The following is a 12,042-nucleotide window of genomic DNA, read 5'->3' as shown; positions in this document are numbered from 1 at the left end:
AATTCTGTCAACGTGTCCAGACTCAGGCATCAGGCTGCCTGCTTACGTCTGAAAGAGCCGCACACCCAAGGTCTAATCCAAGGAGGGTTTAGGCAGATGCATGTTCATCTCATAATCTGGCTTTCTAAGGCTTGAGGATGCAATGCAGTGAATTAACCAACTAGAAGAACTTAAAATGCTTGGAGGAAAACTCAGAATGGAAGACTTGGGTTGCTAACTGTCTCAGTAAACACTTTGCAAATTGTCCTATGACAAAAGACATGTCTAGTGGTCTAGCACCCATGGTCACCAGGCGATTCTCTTCCTTACATTTTTTTTTTTTTTAAAGCAAGGACTTGCATAAGCGTGAGAAAGATGGCATCATTGCTGGCATTGGCAGTGACTTCCTCAGCTTGTTACATCATGAGTTAGCTGCTTTGAACTTGGGCTTTAGGTCTTAAACAGGAGCAAACTGCCAAGTTAGAAAAGGAGCAGAAGTAGAGGAAAGAAGATGTTAAGAAAGTCTTACCAGGCATAGAATTCTAAGAATAAAACTTTGAGAAGAAACCATCTGAAAATACAAACTAGAAAGACGTATGTCATGGAGGCTGGACTAGTTCCAAACAGTGTTTTCCCTATAGAGTTTTCCATAAGACGACAGCCACTTGTTGAGTGTTAGAATACTCTTCAGCTAGAGAATGCTGTTATTTCCTTTGGCATTCCAGGCAGTTTCTAACCAGTGTTTGGAACTTGAAACCAGTGCCAAGCCTAAACACATCTGGTTGATTCCAGGCCACAAATAGCACTGGAATGCCTTCAACACCTTCCATAGCTGCCATACTTAAAAGTTTATTTCCAAAATAGAACTGACAAAAAAAAAATATGATCAGCCTGATGCTCCAGAGTTAAAGTCATGAGTGTGTCATGTAGAGCACAGGTATCATCAGAACATGCATGAAGCTAGTGTTTTTACTCCTATTACACACTTGCATCTTAGCAAATTTAATTAAAATAAAAAACAGCATTAGTAGTTTCAACCCCATTTTCATTTGCTAAATGACATGCTGAAAGATTAGAGGCCCATTTTGCACATTTCAGGTATTCAGTTATGAGTGACATATACTCCCAATTAGTAATCAAATATCTCTAATAATGTTATCTAATGCCTCCAGGGCATGCTATTATTTAGTAAATGTGGCAGGCAGTTATATGTTGTGACATGAATGTTCTTTATTTTACTGGAATGCCCAATCTACAATTGACGATATGACTGATATGGGAAGGGACAGCAATTAAGTAGTAAGAAGTTATTTACCTGTGAGAGCAGACTTCAAAAAGGTATCTGTTGTGACCACTAGTTGTATTGGGAATACAGAAAATTCTATTGAGCTACTTCAAGGCAACTAACACTTTTAAGAAAACAAGTCTAATTAAAGTCCTATACAAATCATTCTTTGTCCTTTGGAAAAGATATTTTGTAAGGTAAACTGGATGACAAAGAATTCCAGCAGGGTGGCAGAAATTTGTAGAGACACTATGCTTTCCCATTTGACATGCCCACTGTGGAATGAAGGTAACAGGAAACAGAAGTGTATTGTGAGAAAAGATAGAGTTCTTTTAATTAATTTTTGTCTTTCAGGGAAACTCTGCTAGATATGAATTTTGTCTTGCTTATGTGCACTTATACTTTTAAAGAAATGCTGTTACTGGGATAAAGATAAGATATTTGTAGCAATTTATCTATGGTGGCAGGATGGTACATTATGCAATAGGGAAGATGGGCTATGGAATTTCATTGCCTGCATTCAAATCCATCTTTTAGGACTGGCTGTGATGTAGTCTCAGGCATGGTGACTCTGAAGCCACTCTGAGGGTCCCTACAGGTAAAGGAAGATCCTTTGGGCACTTAACTTGTGGACTGGCCATGTAATAAAGAAGACAGGGTATTTAAAGTGTTTAATGCAAGGATTTCATAGTGGACACTCAATTGTGGTTAGATCACTTTATTCTTATTCATTAATACATGTTCAGTCATTTCCCAAGTTCTAAGCAAGATGCATACATTAGGAGCAGAGGACATGCAAGAAATAGATCAGAATGGAGATAAATTATATGTGATTTTGTTTTTCTTGGTACTTTAGTTGCTGCAGCATGCATGAGCAAAACTGTCCTGCAACCACTTTTGGATATGAATGCCAGGAGTACAAGAAGGTCAGTCAGCTGGGTTACTTCATGGAGAGAATATGTGAATTGTTTTTAATAAACATCACAACTGAAAAAGCTTTCTCTTTTTCAAAACAGCAAACATAGAGGTGTACCCTACCAAAAGCAAGTAAGTATTCACCAACACAAGTTTCAAGACCCTTTAGATGATTGGGAGATATACACTAAGCCTGTTCTATCATAATTTCTCTGTAGTTACAGGCAAGCATTTTCAGATAATTTGATGATAAACACTATGCTCATAATAGAATTATATTAATTCTGCATTACAAACTGACAACCTGAAAGAATAAAATGTTCAGCTATGATGTCATATAAGACAGAAGTAGGGAATGGATGAGGATTTTGAAATATACCTTATTCTAAATATTCTACTATTTTTAGTTTTTCACTACTAAGTATTCAAATCTTTGGAATGTATTTCATTGGTTTACAGGATTTAAATCAAGTTGTCCTAGAATTAAATTTCTATATGAGCAAGATTTAGAAAAACATTCAAATTGATAGTTAGTGAAAACATTTTTTTCCCTGATTTCTAGGTTTTTGATTCATTTGACAGCTAGACTGATGGTTGCAGTTAATAAGTACAAAGTTGTGGTATTAAAAAATTATCATATAAGTTAGAAAAAATTGATTGGAAATTTATTTAAAATTTAGATTTTGTCTACTCAAAAGTAATCATATTTTAATTAATTTTCTGAGTAATGTGGTTTGAAAGCACCTACCAAAATATCTCAAAAGAGAAACACTCAATAAATATCAGATTAAAATTTTTGGTGGAATAGAAATGAGTTCTTGACAGGGCCTAACAGGAGGTTCAGCATTTTTATTTTTCAGTCCTTGTTTCTCACAATTATCCCACATTAACATTTACATAGTACTTCCTTTTCTACCCTATACACAATCCCAAGAAAAGCAAGCAAGTAATAAAGTATTGGTAAGAAAAATTAAGCATTATGACTTTGGTATTTGACTTGAGAATAAATTAAAATAGGCTGCAGCAAAAGAGCACAGAATCCCAAGTTTAAGTAGACTTGAGTTTTCTTCTTAATTTAAGCAATTCTATGTGTTAACTGGTAGACAGACAACAAACACATTTTCTCTATGACACATTTATAATCAACACATAATAATCAAATGACAATTCAACTCATTATCCAGCTTTAGAACCAATCAATCCCAAGACAGTTGTCATTTATTCATATTAAATCATTTTCTAAATAATACTACAGATTAATATAAACAAATAAAATGCTTATGGGGCCCAATTAGGAGAGGAAAGTAGATTTCCACAAATATCATAGTGACAGAAAATTCATGAAGAATTTTACTTGAATGGAACCTAACACATTGACAGTAGTAATGTCATGAGATGTTTGGTCAAGAGACCAAAAAGTTAACATACTGGAAACTTGACAAGCTGGGAAGTCAACAGGAGGATAATTAACAACCAGTTTAGAGAAACCATTGGATGGTTAGCATCCTGTTGCTAGGCAATGTTTCTAAGCAGCAGATCCCTTATCTTAAAGTACCAGACATTTTACTTTTACATTTTAACATAATACTTTTTAATTAATTGTATATATATGTTTGTCAACTTTTGGGTCTCTCAACTATGTGTATACCTATGAAGCTTATGCACTATCTAGTTTATAGGAAATAAAAATATTGACTGGATGCCAATATATATATGATAGTCCTCACTAAAATAAAAGTTTTACACTCACCATGTAGTAAATGATAGAGTTTGCATATGGTCATATAATAAGACCAATCAGAGAGGGAAAGTTGCCTTCAGTGGTGTGCCTATTGTAGCTGAATAATGAAATACAAAATATATTTGAGGTTGATTAAAATTAAAGTAAATTTAGGTATGAAAATATCTTTACTCTGTAAATATTTAAATAAGACTTGGTACTAAAGAAAATATACCTATAATAAAAGAACAGTGCAGGCAAATTTTGACATCTCAAATATATCACTCAAGTATAAAAGCTAATTTAATTTGCTATCCAGTTTGGGTTGTTTTTAAATTTTCATTAATTAAACTTTAAAAATAATAACCACAGACATCAGATGGCTAGAGAAAGGAGTCTGAATGGGATGGATTAGGGGCACTGTTCTTAGGAACACTGCTCTTCACAAAATCCTCAGCATTTAGTGGGAAAGCACTGGCCTGCCTTTCCCAACTCTCCACCTGCTTCTGGTGCTCTTGCTTCACAAGAACAGTTTTCAATACCAGAAACGACCAAGTCTACAAGTAGTCAAAATATAATGGAAGGTTTTCACATTCCTGTACCCCTTTTTTGCCTTGTAATTACTTTTCCTCCATAAGCATGCTCCCCCGCACCCCATTTAAAATGAAATGTTTTCCTGCATTTTTTCTTTCTCTTCTTCCAATATTTTAATTGAGATACAAAACTCCTTTACCCACCCAGGGCTAGTAGAGCTTGCCCAATTTCTAGTAGAGAAGATCTGGAAATGGGTTAAGAACAGAATGGGGCTGAATTCTCTCGTACAGGGCAGTCGGTAAAAGAGGAGTAAGGAGGGTGAGAACATAGGTGGAAATCTACCACATAGCAGCATACCAGATCTTGGATGGTGGCAAACAATACTGTTTATGGAATGACAATTTTGTTCTTCTTTTCACAAAATTAATGCCCCATCTCTTCACTCATAGGGAAGAATGAGGCTGTTAATTTTTTGTAATTGTTGATTAGTAATTCATGAATTATAAATAAACTCATGAATGTTAGAAGGCTTTGCTCTTTCAACTATAGGTAGATTCAGTAGTTCTTTTTGTCTATTGCTTTTCTTTTATGGGAGTGACACAGTTGATTCAAAATGCCTTCAATTTATGAAAAGCAAACAAAGTCACCCCAAAATTATGGTGTGTACTTGATGTTAGAATTATGAAACTAACATATCATTGACTAGATTTATTATTAGTTTTACTAATATATTTAAAACTTATCACAGTTTAAGCATTGAAGATACTTTAAATAGTTAGTCCTTATCATGGCATTTATTACCCTAGACATTTAAATTTTCCTTGGACATGATTTATAAATTTGTCTTACAGAATATCTTGAAATATATGAAGACAAGCATACTCATAAACACACAAATGACAATAAACAGGCAACAGAAAAGTCCTCCTGAGCTACGCAAACACATTAGTTTTCTCTTGTTGAAGGTATCAGCATATGCTACATCTTATGTTGCACAAGTGCACTCATTAAATATTATGAAATGTACAGCAGGCCAGGAAGCTCTAACTAGCTAGTCAAAGTCACTCATACCTGTGTGTTCATATTTATGTCGCAGAAGGGAACTGCTTTTCTGGAATGTCTTGTCACATAAGTCACATGCATACATGCCACTCTCTGTCTTCTTGATCTTCTTTCGAGACAGACAGGAGTCGGAGTCTGTCATGTCATCTAGGCCTGACATGTAGTCTTGTGCTCCATCAAGCAATTCTCCCTGTGATATAATCACATAGTTCAACATAATCTCTTCTCTTTGTGTTTAGACCAAACACTTTGCATAGGCTGACATTTAGAGAACTTAAAAAGTTCTAGGTTAATTCCTAATTAATATCACTCCAATGATTAAAATTTTTAAATTTCTCTAAACAGTATATGAAATTTTACATTTCCACAAAAATATAACTCTTCTCTGCTCCAGATAGGTGAAACATACATTTATCTTAAATCTTTCATTTCTTAATACCAGGAAATACCCATGAAAAAAACATTAGATATCAGAATTAGTATATTTTCCAGTGTGCTTTGGTTTAGAAATGATCTGTAGCTGTAGACACCCCATTTTAATTGAATTTTATATTTAGGAACAAAATGTTATTATTATGCAATCTATTTAAATGTATGTCTACCAACTAAAAGCCTTAAGCTATATTTTTATATTTAATTTTCTAATTTGAAATAGGGAATATTAATAACACTTTTTATCAATGTTCTATCTATGTTAAAACAGCCTTCAGCACTGAGCAATAATGAATGTGGATCAGTAAATTATTAAATTTCGTGATATTTATTTTGTCTTGATCCAAAGAAGTGCAAACTTGCATGATAACATACATTTTCATTTGCCTAGCCCACAGTTCAGTTTTCTCAAACTATGCCTGCACTAATTAATATTAGAGAAGATTAAATAGGCTTAAATACATTTCAAAGAGGGCAGATGTACTGCAAGTTGGAGCACTGGAACAGCTGTTACAGAGGTACACTGCCACTTACGCTCCTGGATTGCAAGCAGGGATTATACTGGGTATGCTACTACCTGATTTCATGTTCAAAGAAAACAACACATCGTTTAATACTCTAAAGAGTAAGTGAGAAGTTATGTGTTAACATTGAAAATATCCGTGAACACTCTTCAAAATGTACTGTTCTCTGTAAAACAAATTACACATTATATTTTGTATACATAATTCTTCTAAGTTGTGAATATCTTTCAAGTATGTGGCCATGATACACTTTAACTTTTAGCATCTAGGTAAGTCTATCAAATATTGGAATCAAATTTTAACTATAATTCTCTTTTCCTTTTTCTTTCTTTTGAGAAAAGAACTTGCTATGTTGCCCATGCTGGCCTTTAAACAACTATCCTTTGGTGTTAGCTTCCTAAGTAACTGCTTTTTTTCTTTATCTTCTCTTTTTCTCCTTTTTTCATTTTTCTGTAAAAGCAAATGTGCCCAGAGAGAAAAGTGCTCATGATTTCATCACTCTCAATTTTAGGGTCACATTGAAAACTCTATTACTGACTGCTTTTTTCCATTAAGATTTGTTGTTGTACTTGCAAATAAATTTTGTAATTTGGGACAGGGCAAGTATGGGAATTGAATCCAACACATTATAAATGCTAGGTAAGTTACACAGCCAAAACAACTACCTATTTTCTTCTCTCCTCAGAGCAAAAGGCTTGGGCTCATTACCTGGAATCCTTGTTTCCTCTGGTACTTCCTCCTTTGCTGCATATCAGCAAATGTAGCTGCTCCAGTTGGGTATGTATAGGCCATGTGTGGTAGGAAGCTCATCTGATCCAGTCCTGGGTATGGTCGTAGCCCGGGGATGCTGGTCTGAACTGGTGGCATGAAGGTGGCAGGGGGAAATGCGCTTTGTGGTGGAAGAGCTGTGTATAGAGGTTTGGCACTAAATGGGTTCATACTGAACACAGGGTTAGTGCTTTTGTTGTCCAGATTATTAGAATTTGAAAACTCCTTCTTGATGAAAGTCAAGTTCAGAGGCTCATCTGAGTTTTCAGATGATGAAGAAACACTATTGTGGTCTAAATTTATGCTACTAGCTTTTGTTTTGTTCTTTGTGGCTATAATACTTTTGGGTTCTTTCATTTGTTTTGGTAATGACAAGTCCAAAGGCTCAGCCTGCAGCTCCTCAGAAGAGAAGCTGTTTGGAGTGTACGAACTACTGTGAGAGTTCTTAGAAGATGTGGAGGAAAGATTTAAAGGAGAAGGAGTATTACTCCTTGAATGGTCCAATTTATCAACTGGCTTAATACTGGTAAAATGTGAAGGTTTTGTTAGCCTGAGAGGAGGATCACAATTTGTAACACTGTTGTGGAGTTCTGCTATAGATGGTGATGTTATGGAGTCCATAGGTTTTACAGGAGACCTGGGTAATAAAGAGTCTTTTGCAGGAGGGTTACTATTGGGAGCTAACGGCTTGGAGTTCCTTTCCAGTGATGGCGACCTGGAATTTGAATACTGGTAGACTTTTCGTTGCTCAAACCATTCCTTCACAAATTCCTGAGGAAGGCCCACAGCAATGGAAATTTTCAGCAGTTCATCAGAGTTAGGCTCCATGTTCATAGCGTAGTATGCTTTGAGTACAGACATGTGGTCCTTGTATGGGTTGATGGGGCTTGTCAGTCCTTTCTCAGAAAGTACCGATGACAAGAGGAGGGCTTTATTATCAACAAACACACCTGCTTTGTTGGGCACTAGGTTTTCATGAGGTTGCAGGACTGCCTTGATTTCTTCATTCATCTTACATAGGTAGCGTTCATGCTGATGCAAGGGAATGGGGCCAGGGAAGCTTTCTTTACAGAACTGGCATGAAAATGGAGTGGATATGTTGTGGTTCTCAATCATTTTATCATCAGTGACCAAATCTATCAGAGTGCGTAGCTTCTCTTTCTTTAGGTTACTGATCTGTCTCCTTGAGTCAGTAGTCAAGCTCTGGAGGCAAGCTTTGGCTTCATTGACTTTTTCTAGGGTATAGTCAATAATACTTTTAGTGGCACCGTTATGACTCACTACTGGAAGACCAACAGGTGGAATATTAGGAGAAGTAACTCCTTGTTCCTCAGGTTGAGAGCATGGATCCTTCATGTGATAACTTTTCAACTTTGAAATTTCTTCAGCCTTGCAGTCCATCTTTTGCCTAGAAACCGTATTGTCCACAATCTGTAGAACCTTTTGCACTTCACTCAAATTACTATTCATTGTGGGAAATCCAAGTAAGGGGGCTTCCATCCCTACACCTAAGTGCTGCATTGGACTTTGAGCAGATGGGTGAACTCCTAAAGGGCTGGTGGCTCCAAGCCCACCATTCATAAAAGGACTAGTGCCACTAAACCCGTGTGTGGCCATAAGAACCTTATAGTCATTGAAATCTAGTGGTTCTGTTTTAATTTTAAGTAAGCCTGTTTGGTCAGACATACTAAGTGGTTTTCCATTCTCCAACTTGTTTCTTAATTGAGTAATGGCTGAATTAGTAGGAGAAGAAGAAACAGAATTAGGGGAAGAACCCGTCTTGATATTGTTTCTCATTCGGCCATTTACTGAGATTAAGCCAATACATTTCTTGCTGCTGATGTGTGAACTGTAGGAACCAGAATGAGAGAAGCGTTTCTTGCAGTTTGGGCATTCATAAGGTTTTTCACCTAAAATGATAATTATAATTAACATTAACTTTCTTTGATTAGGTAACAACCAAAGGCATCTGCGAACATATCATTCAGGTGCTTAAATTAGAATTATGTGACCATAACTATTTCTGGGGTTTATCTACCTTGGGTGGACATAATTCAAGCTGTTAGCTATGGTAGGTGAAGGCTATCTATGCCTTTTCAGCTTAGATCCCAAATCTTGTCATGCCATCGGCAGCTTCCTATTTAAACAGTGTCAGATTAATGTGTGGTCAATAGCACAATAAAGATGTCGCAGTATTTAAAGGGAAGTGAAGCCATGGCTTTAATCAACTCTGTGGAGATTCCATTGATTCTACCAATCCAACTAGTTCTTTGAATAGCATCCAATTTGGTAATAAAATGCTTGGCAGAGCTATCAAACTACTTATAAAGAAGAAATCTCAGAGGTAGGATATGGGTCTGTAATGTACAGCTCTCAGGAATCAAGAAATATTTATCATACACAGGCTCTTATCCAATTTTCTCCCACCTTTTCTGTTGTTAGGTATAAAAAATATTCTTTAGAAATTTCCATCCAAATTTCTCCAAGTCAAAAGGTTTAGTCTGGAGAAGGAATAAAAGGGCAAAAAAGAGTCTCTAGGTTTGGTAACAAGTCCAAGTGTTTGTGAATTAAGAAGAATAAGCATTTCTCATTTTTTATAAGACAGTGTTATTGGTGGTACACTAAAAAGTCTCTCCAAGGCACACAGAGCTTATGAAATCAATGAGTAATTTCAAAAGGCTGTGAACAGAACTGTGTACATTTCACATAATCTTTAAAACCTTCTCTAATTAAAAAGAATGCAAGTGTAAGTAGCAGCACCCTCTGCTACTCACCACTGTGAATTCGCAGGTGCTCTTTCAGATGGTGCTTGTACTTGAAGGCCTTGCCACACTCTGTGCATTTGAATTTGCGATTACCTGCTCCCTGGGTTAGCATTTGGTGCTGTGAAAGGAGAAAGAATGACGTCAGTTTTGGGTAAGAGAAACAAAGAAAATTTGTTATAAATATTTTTCAAAGGCCTCTGTTTTTTAGACAGGCCCAAAGGTTTGAGTGCATGCTTATTTATCTGCCCAGTCTTTCAGAGTTGCAATAAAAGTGATAATGTTGGTCATAAAATTGGAACAAATAAAAAAAGTGCTTTCACATGCCTATCCAACACTTGCTTCACAATTACGTCTGTTGTCTCTTTTCCAAAATGTTTCTCTGACCCTTGAGATGAGAAAGAATAATTGTAAAGATGTTTGCAATTCTTGTGTTTACTGCAGGCTCTAAAAGTTTAAAGATTTCCTTCTAAAATGTAGCCATTTTATTAAGAAAAAAAATAGTTTCCCGGATATTGTAAACAGTATTTTTTAAAAAGAAAGAAGTCATGTTCAACTTAGAATAAATTTTTGTACATTTTCTGTTTCAAGGTAAAAGTGTACTTATAATGCATCAAACAGAAATTTTAAAAGTACAAAAAAATCCTGCAATCAAAACCAAACAAAAATCCTTGACTATAAATATGTGGTATCCATGTTTAAATATTCCATTCACTTGCTAGTGGCACACTTAGCCCCGTTTCCTGAGGTGTTACCTATCAGATCTGATTCATTATCAACTGTAAGAGACAAACATCTTGGGTTAGAGCTGCTTGAGTAGTTTTATCACAGGCCAGTAGGAAAGACTTCAACGACTTTTCATTTTTCTTTTTAGTAGTGTGCAAGGGAGTAAGGACTAAAAGAAAAAAAAAAAAGTTTGCTGAAAAGACAAGTTAAAAGCCACAGAGATATAATCAAACACAGCTGACCTTTTTGAACAAGAGGGAAAAAAAAGCAGTGTGACTTAGAGTTCTGAGGGAAAAAATACAGTCATCCACTCTGGATGCTCAAGGTAGGAGGTCAGCCTTTTGCAAGCAGCAATGACACAAAAGCCTTTTGCAAAAAGACAGCACAGAAACGGTATGACAACTGCTAGGGTGTGCTGAATCTTCCCACATTCCTAGCGAGACAGATGGTGTTACATGGGACACAGGGAGGTTTGTTCAAACAGCAGCAACCTTCAAAGATCAAGCAGAGCCCAGCCCGCGGAGCGCCATTGAGGGACCAGCGCTCATATGTTGCTGAGTTGCATAAACAAACAGCAACAGCTGCTTTGTCTCCCCCCACAGCCCTCAGAGGACTACTATAAACTTTAGTTGTGCCACTGTTAATATGATACAATCATTTTAATTTACTAATTGTAAATGCCATGAGCAAATGAGGGGACTTTTCAACACCAAAGCTACCATTCATAATGCGCCAACACAATCACACTTCTGCATGTGAAATTTAAAGCAGTTATCCTGGATAAATATCTAGGGCCTGTTTTCTTTTCTTTTCTTTTGTTTTCCTAGAGTTTGGGGGCATAGAAGCATGGGGAGATAAACTGTTACATAAGTGTAACTATGCAAGCATATTCTTTACAATTGATGTCTGAGAAACATTCAGGTAACAAATTTAATCAGAAATAAATGGAATGATTCCTATGAGACATTATCTTAAAATAGTCAAATTCCATGATAGAGTGTTTTCATCTTTGCTAAATTGTGTTTGATTGTTCTTTTTCTTATTCAAAGACAATAAAGCCTATCATAAACATGAGAGTCTTGTACAGCATATCATGTTTAGTCATTTTAAAAACAGATACACTATCAAAGCATATATAGGGCAATTCTTGGCCTATATAGCTAGTTATTGTGACTTATGACACACCATTTCTGTTACCATTCCAACATATCATAATATCAATTTGCGGAGTCAATTCTCCCAGGAGGACAGAAAGAGCAGTTTTGCTGAAACATTTAAGAGATGCTGTGAATCCATTCTACTCAATTATCTCAAGCATTCAAGAAGCTCTACTTA

At 36.0% G+C, this 12,042-nt stretch overlaps 1 protein-coding gene across 9 annotated transcripts in view; it reads right to left on the bottom strand.

Moving 5' to 3' along the window:
- The window catches only part of Zeb2 (zinc finger E-box binding homeobox 2), a 139,166-nt gene that overhangs the window by 5,654 nt on the left and 121,470 nt on the right, over positions 1-12,042 (bottom strand). For 6 of the 9 annotated variants that reach the window (XM_045147450.1, XM_045147451.1, XM_004651818.2 and 3 more), the window contains 3 exons: positions 9,994-10,102; positions 7,160-9,129; positions 5,505-5,685 (listed from right to left, as the gene is read on the bottom strand). In XM_045147450.1, the coding sequence (XP_045003385.1) occupies positions 5,505-5,685; positions 7,160-9,129; positions 9,994-10,102 (2,260 nt within the window). Of the gene's footprint in view, positions 1-305; positions 452-3,928; positions 4,018-5,504; positions 5,686-7,159; positions 9,130-9,993; positions 10,103-12,042 lie in introns of those variants that run through there. The other 3 variants (XM_045147456.1, XM_045147455.1, XM_045147457.1) reach the window with 3 other exon arrangements.

Source organism: Jaculus jaculus, chromosome 4, assembly GCF_020740685.1.
Source record: "Jaculus jaculus isolate mJacJac1 chromosome 4, mJacJac1.mat.Y.cur, whole genome shotgun sequence".
NCBI classification, from domain to species: domain Eukaryota; kingdom Metazoa; phylum Chordata; class Mammalia; order Rodentia; family Dipodidae; genus Jaculus; species Jaculus jaculus.
The sequence above is the reverse complement of the archived record's forward strand: the minus strand, read 5'-3'. Positions and strand labels throughout refer to the sequence as shown.